This window comes from Nicotiana tomentosiformis, chromosome 11 (assembly GCF_000390325.3).
Source record: "Nicotiana tomentosiformis chromosome 11, ASM39032v3, whole genome shotgun sequence".
Taxonomy (NCBI): domain Eukaryota; kingdom Viridiplantae; phylum Streptophyta; class Magnoliopsida; order Solanales; family Solanaceae; genus Nicotiana; species Nicotiana tomentosiformis.
In genome coordinates this window covers 80,893,581-80,911,136 of record NC_090822.1, presented here as the reverse complement: position 1 = coordinate 80,911,136, position 17,556 = coordinate 80,893,581, and the positions used below count along the sequence as shown (strand labels likewise).

The 17,556-nt window shown below is 37.3% G+C and overlaps 2 protein-coding genes across 2 annotated transcripts; one reads left to right on the top strand and one right to left on the bottom strand.

Annotated features, from left to right (window-relative positions):
* The first annotated feature begins 1,004 nt into the window (after nt 1-1,004).
* LOC104096093 (zinc finger protein 4-like) lies at nt 1,005-2,043 on the top strand. The gene has a single exon (XM_009602432.4). It carries the CDS (start codon nt 1,005-1,007, stop codon nt 1,872-1,874), a length of 870 nt encoding a protein of 289 aa, XP_009600727.3. The 3' UTR covers nt 1,875-2,043.
* A 4,478-nt stretch (nt 2,044-6,521) lies between these two features.
* Nucleotides 6,522-7,289, bottom strand: LOC104096172 (uncharacterized). Its single transcript, XM_009602528.1, has one exon. The coding sequence runs from the start codon at nt 7,287-7,289 to the stop codon at nt 6,522-6,524; it is 768 nt and encodes a 255-aa protein (XP_009600823.1).
* Nucleotides 7,290-17,556: the final 10,267 nt, after the last annotated feature.

Genomic DNA, 17,556 nt, shown 5'->3' with positions numbered 1-17,556 from the left:
CCTTAGACTAGTTATAACAAAAAGTACTGGAAATAAAAGAAATTGATATACCTTCCCTCCAGATTTTGAATGTTATAACATGCTTAATTCACATAGTTTGATTCTTTAATTTTCTGTTTCTTAAATACTGCACTACTTTTTAATTTACTATGATAAGGATACTTTTGTCCCATTAAGTAATTTGGCTACGGCTGATCACCACGTTAGAGTTGTAGTTATTTTTATGGAAATATCTTTGTAAAATTCACATATCGTATAGCTGTAGTTATTTTTATGCTTAAATATATAATGCTCAAAGTGTGAGAAAAGGATAGGCACAGTGAGATGGCATACAATCAAATAGTTCAAATTTGAAAATCCGATGTACTAAAATCAAAATCAGAATGATCATTTTTAAAAGGAAAAGTGATTAATGATGTGGTAACCATATCGTAACATCTACATATGGCGGAATACTTCCACTCCAGTTTTGCTTCAAATATTTAAGGGATCAACAGTTTCACTTCTAATAAATTTGATGTAAGTATATACAGCTAGAAATTAATTAAAATGCAAGATAGAGTATCCGAACTGAATAGGAATTCCTTGTAGAGACAGACAATGACGCAGCTGTACATGTATCTTAGGATTATGCACTAGCTTATTTTGGTAAAAGATTTATCCATATAAAGTGCATAATTTCAAACTCCAAAAAGAACTGAATAAACGTGTGAGTATAAGACAGCTAATCCGGCAATAACACCGGCAATTAAATTAAAGCAAGATTCGAGCTTTTGCAATATCGTAATGAAGTTATTATTTCTAGCAAAGTTGATATGATCCTATGTAGAATAGAACCCCATTAATTATGAGTTGGTAGTTTGAATTTGTAACTTGTAACGCCATGGAATGATTAACTTCCCATATTTGGAGGATTTTGTATATAACACCTTGTCTATTTAAGGATCTTTTCTCTTCAATCTTTCATGAAGTACCAAGAACATAAAGATTTTAGTATAGAGACAATGGATGCCTTTTCAATGAAAAAACCATGCTCTTCTGAGGCCTCTAGCATCTCTGCTGCCAATGAAGAGATCGACACAAACACGAAGAAAATGAAAGGTAAAGTTATGGATTTAGGATCCGAGTTAAAGCCACATGAATTATCATCTGCTGGTGTACTTCTTGATCTTAAAGTCCATAATGGTGCCTCAAATCTTGAACTCAATCTTTTCAATTTAACTTCTAGCATTAAGAATTCGGCTCCGGCTAGTGAGTCTTCTAATGAGGGAACGCCTAATAAGCAAAGGCGTTCCTCGGAAACTAGGGTTTTCTCTTGCAGCTTCTGTAAGAGAGAATTCTCCACTTCTCAAGCCCTAGGAGGACATCAAAATGCTCATAAACAAGAGAGAGCTTTGGCTAAAAGGCGAAACGCACTTGTTGATGTTGTTTCTCCTTTTGGCCCTCCCAATTATCACACTTACTATAATCCCTACTCAAGTTACACCACACATTTGCCATTTCATGGTTCTTTTACTAGTAGATCATCCCTTGGTGTTCAAGGTCATTCTTCCGCTATTCATAAGCCTTCTCCATACAATCCATGGTCGGCTTTCTCGGGCTACAATTATCGATTTAACCCTGAAAAGTGGTCATCATCAGGCTCATCACTTTTTAGGCCAGAAAATCTTGGAATTGGAAGTGCTCCTTTGGAGAATTCCCTCAAGTTTGAGAACAAAAATAGTGCAAAGGGTTTCAGCGTAAGGGATTCACCAGTTAAGGTTGACAATAATCGTGATGGAAATAATAAAAGGAAGATGGGATTTGTAGAGGAGGATGCAGAAGAGAATGAAGAAGAGTCAGAGATTGATCTAGATCTGAATCTAAAGCTTTAATTTAATTTGTTGCTTTGAATTATTTTTCTATTTCATATGGAGTTTTTAGGTTTTGCATTGCTTTTAGTAGACGTGTGATATCGTTTCATTCTCGCTTTCTTGTAGTTTTATTTGAATCCATTGAATCATTGTCTTTACCTTTTGCTCTTTTTATGGAAATTTCAAGCAGTTTAATGTTAGAACAAAGAGATGTATGTTCTTCAGAATATTATTTTAATATATATAGATTATTGGCTTTAAGATCAATTACATATGTCGGATAAACGTACCAACCCCTACTAAAAATAGGTGTGCAAAAAGAGCAAAATATTACAGACACATTTTAATTTGTGTCTGTTTTCATTACTAGCCTTTTATAAGCCTAAACTGTCATTCCCCATTGTAATAAGACAAATCTTTAAATTCAAACCCATGACTGTTAAAAACATACACATTATTCGAAAAGGAACGGTAGGATTATACTTGCAGTGATTGAATCATGACGTGGAAAATCTGGTGCTGGAATTTGCTTCAGTTCTTCTCTAAGGGTTCTCAAATTGACATTATTTACCTTCCTTCGGGAGTGTCGTGGCGCTCAAGAATATGATTGCACGATTCCGATAAAAACTTATCCGCACCTAATATTTACTTCAAGCCGAATTAAATTAATCATAGGAAATAAATTAATACGCCTTAATTAATTAAGCACGATTCTTTCCCTAAGAAATTCTTCATCAAACATAAATTTTGGAGATCTGGTAAAGAGTAGGCTTGGTATAAATACGAGGTGTTGGTAAGATTTTACCCATTTTAGATTCTGCAATAATACCTCACCATTTTAAAATCTTTGATCTTCGATAACTTTTGAAGACTTGCAGATAAAAGAAATATCTTTTTATCTGAACCATTACCTAGTGAAAATGATAAGTTAGTCAGAATAATTTGGTAGACTATGCTTTGAACCATTTATTCATTCTAACAGTTTGTATATTCATACAAAGACTCATTTTCCAACGGATGCTCATTATATATATTCACATTTTTTCACCATGTGTATGTCTTCTTTTATGTCACGCTTTTAGAAGCAGTCACACCTCACGCTCATATATATATATATGATGGACTTTCTAATTGTTGCTCGGTGATAACCGCTTTAACTTATATTCCTCCGTTCCAATTTATGTGAACTTGTTTGACTGTACACGTAATTTAAGAAAAAATGAAGATTTTTGAAATTTGTGGTCCTAAATAAGTCAAAAAGGGACCTAAAGTATTTGTGTGGTTATAAAAGTTTCGCATTAAAGATAGAATTATAAGTTTAAACAAAATTGTTTCTAAATTTTGAAAGGGATCATTCTTTTTTGAATGAACCAGAAATAGTTTCACTAGCAAATACAGCAAAAAAGAGTCATTTGATACGATAAATATTAAGTGCGGGGGCTGGTAGGAAAATGAGGTCACGTTGTGGACATCGTATAATGTCAAGATAAATAAGTCAACCAAATGTCACGTGGTATATATCTAATAAAACCAATTACTATATATATATATATATATATATATATATATATATATATTTCGTCCACGATGTTTAACATATGGTCTGAGGCAAGAAACATATTGTCAAGGCGACAGTATGTTATGTAACCAACGTCGTTGTTATACTTTGGTCAACTTGAATGATATATCAAGGGAGAAATATTTTTGAGCAAGCAGGAATATTATATAAATATTAAATTTGTCTAGAGCTGTTACAAGGTATAGTGATGCCGCTTAGGGCATTTTCGTAGCCTAATTCGGCTAGCTTAAAGCAGACACTATGGGATATAAATTAAATAAAACAGCTTCCATTTCTACACGCTAGTAGTGGATCTTCACAAGATATATGTGGTACTCGAAAACAAACGGTTTACCTTAAAACGAGTAACAATTAAAATTATACGCGGTTAAAGGACATATGATTTAATTTAACACAAATGAACTATGAACAGTAAATAATTGAATTAAAGAAAATCAGAGCGATCAAACCAAATGTAATGGATGAACAAGTTCAGCTCTGCTTTGGACGTGTGGAATTTGGTTTCGAATTAGCCCACGGAACGAGCTCGATTATAACTTAAAAAATAAACAATAGAAGAACACTTTGAACAATAGCTAAAAGACAAAAATTAACTCTATTACTTTGATATGCGTGCCCACAATGGTTTTAAAATAAAAAGGTTCTCCCCCTTATATAGTAGGGAGTTTCACTCCTAGTACAAATCTAAATAAGGTAAAATAATCTTCTCCTTCAAGTAAACATTGATATGCAGTTGATGTCTGGCGAAATTTACGCCGTAACATCCGGTTGAGGGCGGATATTACGGCACCCCGCTTATCATTTCTAACCATCTTTTCTCCTAGTCTCGGCTCTTCACTTTGCTCGGACCCGATGCTCAGCTGTGTCCGGTACCGGGTGCACCATTTGTCCTCCCCGAACTCTGAGTTATGGATGTCCTCGGCACTACTCGAGGTCATATCGAGTCGCACTGTCCTCTCGTTTCTTTACCGGGAAATCGAGGATAACTTTTATGCCCAATTTTATCCGTACACAGATAGTCCCCTCACTTTTCGGAGAGAAGATTTATTCAAACGACGAGAAGTGGTTAACTGATCCCGGTTCCTTCCTCTGTACGCTATAATCGGGTCGATGAGTTCCTAAAAGCTGACCTAAATTGCTATTTATAATCGTTTCCTATATCTGACAAAAGTGCCCCTATGGTGTCTAGTTGTGGCTTTGTTCTTGGCGACGATGATGTTCATGGCCTGGTTCGTGGGCTGAAATGGCTCCACGGTTCAGATCGTGGAGCTGGGCAGAACTTGCACAATTCTTTACTTTAGATGCTCTTTAAGATCGTGGAGTAGTTCGTGGAGACGATCAAGATCGTGGAGTTGGGCAAACTTTGCTCCAAATATTCCTGATTTAGAATATTTTTCGTGCACTTTTGCGGTCCTAGTTCTGGCTCCACAATTGACCTTCTTGGAAACATTGTTCTTCTCTTTTCAATCTTTAATTTCTTCAAAAAATGCTTCAAATCCCATCTCTTTTCATCCTTTTGTATCTACTCTTTCATCAACTATATTATTTATGCTCACACACCTGAAATCAACCACATTAAGTTAGTTAAGGCTATTAAATCTTACTTAAAAACCTTAAAACTCAAGAAATATGTATGAATAAGTTAGAAAAATACCAACTTATCAACTCCCCCAAATTTAAGCTTTTGCTTGTCCTCAAGCAAATCTCAGCACAACTAATAGTTACCCAAGACTAACTAGACATTTAAGCAAGCAACTAATAACAATCTCATCCTAGCCATAAAGCAATAATGCACAAGAGCTCACGACTTTGGTTGGTACAAACAATTATACTCAAATGCATTACCCCTCAACAAATTTTAAAGGATTCAATTTCGAAACCAATATGAGTACTAAGCAAGTCAAAAAGATTTTTAAACCATGATGCTAAAGCTTCTAAAGTTATCTGTGAATCACAAGGACACTTTATTTGCATCTTTGGGAAAGAAACATGGAAAGAAAACCCAAATAGATTATTGTTAACTCCTAAGAAAGAATAAAATAAAAGATAGATTAACAATAAAAGAAAAAATAAAAAAGAAAGAATGACATCAATAGTAGCATCAAAAAGTATCAAGCATACCAAAACTCATCAATACCCCTCTTCCATATATAAAACTTTGCATTGCCCTCAATGCAATCAAAATAAGTACAAGAGTAGGGTAAATAAAACTCCCTCAAGCTCGGGGTGGTGGCCTCTACGCTATGTTTGTAGCCTACTCAACTCTTAGACAATTTCACTCTAGCTATTCACTTTTAAGCAATCAACCTGCACACATACCAACACTAAAATGCATCAAAACAAAAGCTAAAAACAATACTACACTAACTAGATAAAATCAAAATAAAAAAATAAAGAGAAAGAACTTGGGTTGCCTCCCAAGAAGCATCCTATTTAATATTGTGGCACGACGCAAAGTACAATACCAATCAAGTCATTAGGGGTTCCCCCAATTGAACCCTTGAAACCACTTGTCCTCTATCAAATTGGCCCAAATAATGTCTGATTCTATGCCTATGCACTTTGAAGATTCTAAGATCATCTCCGGACTCAAAATCTATGGCACCAAAGGGGTAAACATGCATAACCTTGAATGGCCCAGACCATTTTAATTTCAACTTGCTTGGGAATAACTTAAACCTTGAATTGAAGAGAATAACCAAGTCCCCGGGGTAAAACTCCCTTTTGATGATCTTCTTGCCATGGAGGAACTTCATTCTTTGCTTATAGGAAAAAGCACTCTCATATGCTTGAAGCTGAAATTCATCCATTCCATTGAGTTGAGACGCTCTTAAGTTTGTTCGATCAGCCCAGTTTGATTTGAACTTTAGTGGCTTAATGGTAGAAGTTTTGGTTGAAGGAATAACTCAATTTTCGAAGTCAAGGGACAACTTTTTCATTCTTTGCTTATACAAAAAAGCACTCTCATATGCTTGAAACTGAATTCATCCATTGCATTGAGTTGAGAAACTTTTAAATTTTGTTGGATCAACCCAATTTGACTTGAACTTTAGTGGCTTAATGGTAGAAGTTTTGGTTGGAGGAATAACTCATTTTTCCAAGTCAAGGAATAATTTCTCGGGCTTGTAAGAATATGAAGTGAGTCCCTCCTTAGCTATCACAGCTTCGTTGTAACCTTCCATGGCCTTATTATTAAAATTGAGGATAGCCGCTTGTAGAGCTTCTTCCATGCAAATATCTTCCATGTCATCATCAACCACATCATCCACCACATCAATTATGGATATCACACCATCGTCATGTGGTTGTTTCGTTGACTTTTGAATATGAAAAATTGCCTCTTCATCATTCAATCTAAATTTGAGCTCTTTCGTCTCAACATCACAAATAGCTCGCCCGGCAGCCAAGAAAGGCCTTCCAAGGATGATTGGAATTTCTACATCCACTTCACAATCCACTATTACAAAGTCAGTTGGAAAATAGAAATGATCCACTTTGACAAGGACATCATCAATGACACACATTGGTTTCTTCAATATTTGATCCTCCATTAATAACTTCATTGTGGTAGGTCTAGGATCCCCCAAACCTAACTTCTTGAATACGGCATAGGGCATTAAATTGATACTAGCCCCTAAATCACACAAAGCTTTTGTGAAGCTTGTCAACCCAATAGCATAAGGAATAGTGAAAGCCCCCGGGTCTTCCATCTTGTTAACCCCGGTTTGTGAGATGATTGCACTACGTTGGTGGCTAACCTTGATGGTCTCAAAATTAACATTCTTATTCTTAGTGACTAAGTACTTCATGAATTTAGCATAACCTGACATCTTTTCAAGAGCTTCGACAAAAGGCATGTTGATGTGATTTGATTCAATATATCATAGAACTTTTGCAATTGGTCTTCTTTTTTTTGCTTTGCAAATCTTTATGGAAAAGGAGGAGGCGGTCTTAGTAATTGCTTGTATACTCTAGTTGCCTCTTTGCTTGACTCATTGATTGGTTCATTCTCCTTTGAAAGGACTTCTTTTGCATTTTGAGAAGTGCTTGGTACATCTCTTCTTCGACAATTGAACTTACTATTGGGACCTTACACTTGGAAACTTTAACCACCTCGGGTGTCTCATTGACCATGAGAGGTACATCCTGCTCCGGAACTTCATCAACTTTAGGAGGATTATCAACCTTGGGAAGAGCAACCTTAGGAACTTTTGGACTCTTGACCTTAGGAAAAGCATATTTGATAGGGCAACTCCTCTTCTTCATCATCATCCTCAACTACAATGGATCTCTTCTTTAGGATTTTGCCTCGCCTTGTGCAAACGGCAAATGCACACTTTAGTCCTTCATCTCTCTTTGGATTTGGATCTGTATCACTAGGCAATGACCCTTGTGGTCCCACATTCAATTGAGAAGAGATTTGACCCAATTGTATCTCAATTTGCGTTATTGAAGTGGTATGAGAAATCACCACTTGATTTATTTCTCTCCTCTCTTTGTCGGATTGCTCGTGATTCTTGAGCATCCTTTCCATCATCCCTAAAAGTTGGTTATCACTTGAAGAGTCACCTTTGTTGTTGTATGTAGGAGGTTGGTAGGATCTTTGTTGATATTATTGGAAAGATCCACCACCTCGGTTACCTTGATTACCGCTACTCCAACCTTGGTTTCCTTGATTGTTGTTCTCCAAGTTTCCTTGATTGCTATTGCCCCAAGTGCCTTGGTTGTTACTCGGCCTCCATTGTCCTCAGCTAGATCCTTCAAAGTTACCTCATTGATTTTGATAGTTGCTCATAAAAAATGAACTTCCTCATTTTGCTCATGATAAGAATCATCTTGAGTGTATCGTCTATCATCTTGTGAGTACATATCCTCTTGAGGTTGACATTGATTAAACTTCATCTTTTGCTTAGAACCCAAGAGATGAGCACCTTCCACGGCATGTACTTGCCGCGATGCTTAATTTCGTTGAAGTTGTGCTTTTGCAAGTTGATTCATAGTGGTGGTCAACTTGGCAATGGCTTGGCCATGATCTTGCAACTCCTTATTGAGGTGAATCAAATTCGGATCCCCTTGAGGCACATTTGCTCGGGATTGCCAAGTGGATGATGTCTCCGCTATCTCATCAAGTATGACACAAGCCTCGGGGTAAGGTATGGTCATGAAGTTTCCACCGGCAAGTTGGTTCACTACACATTGATTGGTTGTGTTAATCCCATGGTAAAAGGTTTGTTGCAACATTTTCTCGTCCATATCGTTGTTAGGACATTCATTCACCATGGTTCTATAGTGTTCTCAAATTTCATATAGTGACTCATTTGTTTCTTGCTTGAATGTCAAGATTTCATCCCTCAAAGTGTCCATGTCCCCGGGTGAGAAGAATTTGGCAATAATCTTCTCCGCCAACTCATCCCAAGTATGGATAGAATGGTTTGGTAAGCGCTCCAACAAATCCAAGGATTTTACTCATAGGGATAAAGGAAATAACCTCAATTTCAAAGCGTCCCCGGACATATTTGTTTGCTTAATTCCCCAACAAGCATCTACGAATCCCTTTAAGTGCTTGTATGCATTTTGATGAGGTGCTACGGTGAAGTATCTTTGCTCAAGCAATGTGAGAATGAAATTTGTGATTTGAAAATTGCCTACCCCGATGCGAGGGGGGACAATTGCACTTGCATAGACATCATTTAGTGCGGCATGTTGTTGAGCTGGTTGGCCATGAGGAGGTGGTGGTGGTGGAGGCAGCGGAGGGTGGTTTTGGTTTTGTCATCGACCACACTAGTTTCCTTGAACTTGAGCCGCTTCTTCATCTACAATATCTTCTTCATTGGCCCCAAGACGCAAATCACCATGGTCATTGTTGTTCGCCATTTGTAACCTACAACAAGCACACATGAATAAAAGTATCACGAAAAAAATATAAGAACTCAAGAAAACACACAATAATAAAGTAACACAAGAACACCATACACCTCATCAACGACGCCAAAAATTGATGACGTCTAATCCTACACCTCTAAAGGAAGCGCAGCACGGTCGTTAGCAATAATAAATCAAAAAAAGGTTGGGGTCAAATCCCACAAGGAGTAGGTGTATGTTAGAGTGTCCAAATGCGTGTAAACTTGCTGATTCTTAATGTAATCTTCAAACAAAGAGTGGTTGTTCGATTACTTCTAAAGTTACTTCTAGAATTACTATGAAAACTAGTCTTGGAATTTTATAAAACACTTGGAGTGCGAGTAAAACTGTATTCGTAACAAATAAGATAAAGGCGCAAGGATTGCTTCCCCTTCGTGTAGGTTGTGCTTTTGGGAATGCAAATATTCAATTCTAGTTAATTAAGGATGTATTATGGCCTAGTTTTCTATTTTACTAACTTAATGTCTTCCAACACTTAAGAGGTTTTTACCCCAAATTGCTCTTCCAAGTCAACTAAGGCTCAATGATGAGCAATTGATTAGTCCAAGTACAAATCACACTATTCCTAGTTAGATTTTATTAATCAAGTGATTAAATCACTTAATTCCTTGCTAATTATCTTGTACCTAAGCTAAGTTCTACTCTTCCAAGTTAAAACAAGCAAAATAGGCATGGATTTAATGTTGTGGATTTGTTCGTGGTGGCGATGACGTTCGTGGCCTGGTTCGTGGGCTGAAATGGCTCCACTATTCAGATTGTGGAGCTAGGCAGAACTTACACAATTCTTTACTTCGGATGTTTTTTAAGATCGTGGAGTAGTTCGTGGAGACGATCATGATCGTGGAGTTGCCCAGACTTTTCTCTAAAGTTTCCCGACTTAGAACATTTTTCATGCACTTTTGCACCCCTAGTTTTGGCTCCACAATTGACCTTCGTGGAGACATTGTTCTTCACTTTTCAATCTTCAATTTCTTCAATCTTATGCTCCAAATTCCATCTCTTTTCATCCTTTTTGATCCACTCTTTCATCAACTATATCATTTAAGCTCACACATATGAAATAAACCATATTAAGTTAGTTAAGGCTATTAAATCTTACTTAAAAAACCTTAAAAATCAGGAAAATGGTATGAATAAGTTAGCAAAATACCAACTTATCAACGAGTTAGTGATTCGTCCTATCGGTCGCGTCGTTCTAACTTTGGATACGTGTCAACCACCGATTAACCGTCCTCAAATGCGAAACATCTCGCATTATTTGTCTCCCACCTATAAAATCTTTGGTTCCCTTTTTTTTTACTTTTTTACTTTCCGATTTCAAACCTTCTTAAGTTACCCCCAAATTTTTACTTGCTCATAATTCCTTCAAATCTTCATACATTGTTCTTCACATCTTCATTTCTTCATCTCCAATGTTCATATTTCGTCTTTGATTCTTCATGTTTGACTTACAAATCTTCATACCCATCTTCAAACCTTCATACTGTCACGACCCAAACCGAAGGGCCGCGATGGGAACACGACGTCTTACTTAACCGAGTATCAACGTAATATATCTTTCTTATCATACTATCATTGGTAACTGGGCCAACACGACCAAAACTTGTAATGTATAACTATAAGTGGGAAAACACTATATCAATGCACCATCTTTCTTAAAACATGAATACATATGGGCCGTCAAGGCCTCTGACATACTGTACAAAATGAACCTCTGTCTACAAAGCCTCTAAGAGTATTAGACGTCAAATGGGACAAGGTACCGGCCTACCCATAAGTCTGTAGAAAAGTCCTGACACGATGACTCATAGACTCGGCTGCGCTCCGAATGAGGTGGAGTCTTACCGATCCTTTGATGAATGCTAACCTCGTCTACTATGAGGGATCGTCAAACTGATTGTCTATACCTGCAGGCATAAAATGTAGCTGCCCCAAAAAAAGGAACGTCAGTACGAAATAATATACCAAGTATGTAAGGCAATCAAATAACTGAAAGTTGAAACTGAACTGATAATATAATAACTAAAAGTAACTAGGAGTCAAAGATAATCTGAAGATATGCTTACCTGTTGATACTGACTCAACTCTCTTAATATAGTAAGTAAAATAGTTGTCTAGCCTTATAAGTCTCGGTATGTATAACTGTTCTGCCGTAGTAGGCTCGCTCATAGGCGCTCGGCCATACTAGGCTCTGTATCTCGGTCAACTGGGCTCACTCATAGGCACTCGGCCACAGTAGGCTTGGTATATAACTTACCATTTGATTAGAGGTTACTCAATAGGGGATTTCCCATCGATTATAGCTCGATGGTGGTGAAAATACTGTAATATTGTGTATATATAGACCCTCTGCTCTCTTGACTAGAAGAAGACAATACTCAACTGAATATAAAGTCCCGATAAGGGAGAATACTGTAACTTATGAGTCTAGGATAGTGAATATAAATTCGGGAGTATGAACTTCTCTTTATGCCTCGTTATCAAATACATGTAATTACAAGATCAGGCCAAAAGGAAGGAAGGACTTAGTCTTAACATACCTAAGCCGATTCTCTTGACAATCCCTATAACACATGTCAATTGCGACAAATCACATAACAGCGGATCGAAGTAGAGAAAAATTCATATGATATTCTTGAGAAAGATTGCACTGTAATCCCTTAGAATCTCAAATCTCACGCTTTATCGTATCATGAAGTTTCAAGCAAATTGCTTGAACTCCATCTGTAAGATTAACATCACCAAACAAATTTCACGGAGTCTCTTAAGCTTAGCATCACCAAACAATATCCGTTAAGCTTAGCATCACCAAACGTAGCATCACCAAACAAATGTCTCATTAAGCTTAGCATCATACTTTAAATGAGATTAGAAGATCTCTCAAAGTTAGAAGCTCCACCCGTTACCTTGTTGAAGATTTCATATAAGCTCTTTGTTGAATCTCTTAATCCATCTCCCTTTAATGAATTAGGAAGATTGAATTTTTATCTTATTGAGTGGGCCCCACTTGAATGACTCATCCTTTCGTAAAGGCCTCTAATTAGGCCACCTTACCACATAATTCAAGAGTCATTATATAGGCATAGTGGGCTGCCACGTTGGGCTTCAAGAATTTTATCCAAAATGTCTTAATTAATTACCAATTTTCATAATTAACTTGGTAATTCCCCACTAATCCAACAATTAACCAATTATCCATATAATTAAGAATTATCTCAAATCACTTAAAATACTACTCACTTTTAACACACCTTATACACCTTACTATCATGGTAATGTAGTACCTTGTAGGGTACTAGTCCATAAATACGGGGTATTATAGTTTGGACCGTATTTTATCCCAAATTACCAAACTTTGACGAAACTCATTTTCTTCGATTTTTTTACCCTCTCTCCTTCATGAATTTACTCATCACTTGTTTGAAATAGCATAATGCTTATAACCTCAAAATAACCTCATCCCCGAACTTACGTCGATTAACTTACGACAAAACTTTAACCTACGAAAATGCGGGATGTAACATCTCATTTTTCGAGCTTCCATCAATTTATTTATGGCATACTTTCACGTACGAAAATATGGGATGTAACACATACCCTGCTTCAAACCTTCATCTCCCAGAAATCGATGGCGAAAACCTCGAAGTCCGTGCCTCAGAGTACCGCTTCTTCAACTGCCATCTCGACCGCTGACATCGAAGTGCTTTTGCCGGCAATAGCCACGGAACCTCCCCTTAAGGACTTTATTCCTGGAGGTTTTTCCACAGACAACGATTTTAAGGCCGATGAATCCGGTGGTCCTTGACTTTTGCAAAGGTACGAGGTATGCCTCGGGGAGATCCATCCATCTTTCAGGAGGATTGTCATTCTCCTTCGTCACTTTGTTAATAACACAGAGGATCCTCCATTCACTATCGACCACCTGCTCTGCATCTATGGCTCCCAAAATTTTTGAGGGGGGTTAATAAATCTTGTCTGACGGGCAAAAAAGGCCTCTTCTTGAGTTTCGATGAAGACAAGGACCGAAGTTGGCAGAGGATATTCATTCGAATAAATACCGAGGATCTCATTCCCTCCGATTTCTTGTCGTTCCCAGAGAAGTAGAACTCAAAACGTAAGTTCATCTCCTCTTAAGTAGTTAAAATAATTCTTTGATTTTATTCTTCTTTCCCATTTCCCGGCTTTCCCATTGTGCAACGGTCGCCCAAGTTTCCAATGCAGTCCCCCGTTTTAAGGAGTGGGTCGAGTGGATCAGCAAACAATTAACATACTCCGAGAATGAGTGGCACACACTGTAAAAAGCCAATAGGAGGGTCGTTCCCATGGTGAGTGTCTTCTTCCCCCGATTGGATTTCCTTTTTATTCCACTGTCATTTTGACTAAGTCCTTTTCTTCCATCCACAAGTTTGCCCAAGACCATCGAGCTTTGGGCAGTGGATGAGGACGAGGCCTCATCCCCGTCTGCATATCTAGTAAATGATTAAGGCATATAGCATTAACTGCATTGAGGTTCTTTAGCTCTACAATACATTAGGAGGTCATCTGCAAAGGATATGTGTACCAGCTTTATCTTACCACACCTGGAATGATAGTTGAAATTTGGATTGTTCCTTAAATACTTAAGAGATCTATTTAGAATCCATGGTAAATACAAGTAGGTATGGAGAAATAGTATCTCCGTGTCTTAACCTTAGCTTGAAAACTTGATGGCATCCCTTCATTTGTCAACAGAGCACAATTTACAGTAGTGACATATTTCATGATCAGTTGAACACATTTCCCAAGCAAACCAAACTCTAGAAGCACCAATTTCAAGAATTCACATTACACAGAATCATATGCTTTCCTTATATCCACCTTTATCAAGCATCTAGCGAATATCTCTTAAGACCATAAATTTAATAGTAGTCTTTTCTTTCTTAAACTTCGTGCCGAGTTAAATGATCTTATATAAAATGAAATGTAGGGAATTATAATAATAATAGTAACAACATATTATTAATAACTAAAATTATCATAAAGAAAAAGAAATTGATACACCTTTGCTCAACCTTTTGAATGTCATAACATGCTTAATTCACATGGTTTGATTCTTTAATTTTTTTATTTCTTTAAATATTTTTTAAACTAACTATGATATGAATACTTTTATAATGATCCGGTCAGTCGTTATGTGTATTGTATCCCCGTTCCCCTATTTATTGCTTCTTTTGTGTTTAATTATAGTTGTGTGACTTGCCGGGGTGGTTGGATTGGCTTCGAGAATGTTTCGAAGTAAATTGGGACACTTAGTCCCAAGGTTGAGGGTTTAAGTTAAAAGAATTGACCAGATTTTGACTTTTGTGTAGACAACTGCGGAGTGGGGTTTTGATGATTCCAATAGCTTCATATGGTAATTTTTGACTTAGACGTATGTCCGGATATTGATTTGGAATCTGTAGGTTGGTTTGAGGCTTTTTGGCCAAAGTTGGAAAGTTGAAGATTTGGAAGGTTGAAAGGTTTGGCCGAGAGTTGACTTTGTTGATATCGGGTTCGGATTTTGGTTTCGGGAGTTGAAGTAGGTCAGTTGTGTCATTTATGGCTTGTGTGCAAAATTTGAGGTCATTCAGAGTTTATTTGATATTGTTCAACATTAGTTTTAGAAGCTGGAAGTTCATTAGTTTTGTTAGGGTTGAATTGGTGTGCGATTCATGATTTTGGTGTTATTTTATGGTAATTGAAGGCTCGAGTAAGTTCGCATCATGTTTTAGGACTTGTTGGTATGTTTTGATGGGGTCTCAGGGGCCTCTGATGCGATTCGTATGATGTGCTGATCATGTTTGGACATAATAGAAATACTTATAGTTTTAAGTTTGGTGCAATCGCACCAGCGTGGATTTGGATGTAGGTGCGAGACTACAGAATCGGCCATGGGGTCACAGAAGCGAGATTGGTTTCGATAGGGAGGAGCGCAGGTGAAGGTATTTTTCCGCATATGCGGGCAAGTGAGCGCAGAAGTGGAGGTTAGCGGAGCCATGGGTTCACGCAGATACGGAGGTGTAGGCATAGGTACGCATGCACAGAAGCGGAAGTATGCTGGAAGGTAAAAGATCGCATAAGCGAAGTGAGTCCTTAGAAGCAGAGGGAGTCCGCAGAAATGGAACATTCTAGCTAAAGCAAAAAGGCTGGAGGTTGTGGGCAATTGCATATGCGACTTTTGGACCGCACCTGCAGGACAACAGATGCGATAAGTGAATGAAGATGCGATAATCGTTGGGTAGATATTAAAAACGAGGGTTTGAGTCATTTTTCTCATTTTGGACTTGTGGAGCTCGGGTAAGGGCAATGTTTGAGAGGGTTTTTGCTATAATGAAGAGGTAAGTGATGTTTAATCACTTTTGTTGTTAGATATTAATTACCCATTGATTATTACACCTAGTTTATGTGAATTTGAAGTTAAATTTGGGGATTTTAGACCATTTGGTTGGAGAGTACGATTTGGTAATTTGGTGGTCGATTTGTTGATGGAATTTGATGAAATTAGTATGTTGGACTTGTAATTCAATGGGTGTCCGAAATTTGTGAATTTTGTTGGGTTCCGGCCTGCGGGCCTGGGATTGTCCTTTTGGGTTAACTTTTTTATTTGAGTTAAAGATCTTAGCTTTAGCATTTGGAATTATTTCTTATAGCTAGTATTGATGCTATTAAGTTTCTTTGGCTAGATTCTAGTTGTTTGGAGGCTGATTTGCGAGGCAAGGGCTTTTTAGAGTATTAATTTGCGCATTTTGAGGTATGTAACACATCTAAACTTGGAGTTGAGGATATGTAACCCTGGAAACTACATTATATGAAAGGTATTGGGGTGATGTTCGCGCTAGGTAATGGGCGTGTATACGCGAACCGATGTGATTATGATTTGAGAATGTTTTTAGACTACTACCAGGCTTGTTTTGCTATCATACCTTGTTGTACCCGTGTTTTCCTACTTGTTCGAATATTTGAACCGTGATTCATATTAGACATCATGTCTAGGATATGTGCTAATTGTTTGGGACTTGATAGGGTTATAGTTGTTGTTCCGGAGCTATATGTCTAAATTGTACACACTCTCTTACTTGTGATGCCATATCAGTTTATAATATCTATGTCTCAACACTTGCTTATTTGATTCCTCACATTTTATTGATGCCTTATATGTGTATCATTGTTGGACTGATTATATTGATATGTAATTATCTGAGACTTGCATAGTAATGATCGAGTTTTGGCCGTAGAGCCAGTTTGGTATTGATTTTGAGGTAACACGCACGCCAGGCCCATATTAGGCTAAGTATTTTTGTTTTGGGGCGATACACACATCAGGCTTCACTATTGGGCTAAATGATTACCATTAGCTCTTGGAAAGGATCCACCCCTCCGAATTTTGACATACCAGCAGTGAGCGCAGGTTTCATATACATGCTTGATGATGGGCAGTTATGCGAGGCACCCGTACAATGCTAAGTATGATTATTCTTGATGGATACACTGTGTTATTGTTGTTCTGACATATTTACTTGACATATAGGAATATATATGTACTTTTCTCATGTTAGCTGATAAATTGAAATGTTTTATCCGTGTTGGGTTGTAACTATTACTTGAAAACATGTCTAAAATTACATAAATGTTAACAAGCTGAACATAGTATCGTTAAGTTGCTTGATTATAGTGTTTTCTTTTATATCCTAAGTTGTTATTAGTCGTTAAATGTTGATCTTTAACTGTTTCTTCTGACTCATCACTACTTTCAACCCAAGGTTAGTGTTGTTACTTATTTAGTACATGGGGTCAGTTGTACTCATACTACACTCTACACTTTGTGTGCAGATCCAGGTAATTTCGGACGAGGCAATCTCTAAAGTTCTACTGCTACCAGCTTTGGGAGACTACGAGGTAGATGCCATACCATCTGCAGACTTTGAAGTTCTCTTTCATTTTCTATATTTACTATTTTACTATTCAAACAGTTGTATTCATAATTTGTCCTTGTATTTTGATACTCATTAGTGCTCATGTACTCGTTCACACCAGATTTTGAGGATGGTTGTAATAGAATTATGGTTGGATGCTTAGATATTTTTTGATGTTTCTATTGTTCAGTTTACTAAACATTATTTTATCAAATTCTTTAGTCTATTAGTTGGAGTTGGGTCGTGACAAGTTGGTATCAGAGCACTAGGT

What these genes read in the sequence shown, in the direction of transcription:
- LOC104096093 (XM_009602432.4), top strand. Translation starts at nt 1,005, where the DNA reads ATGGATGCCTTTTCAATGAAAAAACCATGCTCTTCTGAGGCCTCTAGC.
- LOC104096172 (XM_009602528.1), bottom strand. Translation starts at nt 7,289, where the DNA reads ATGCCTTTTGTCGAAGCTCTTGAAAAGATGTCAGGTTATGCTAAATTC.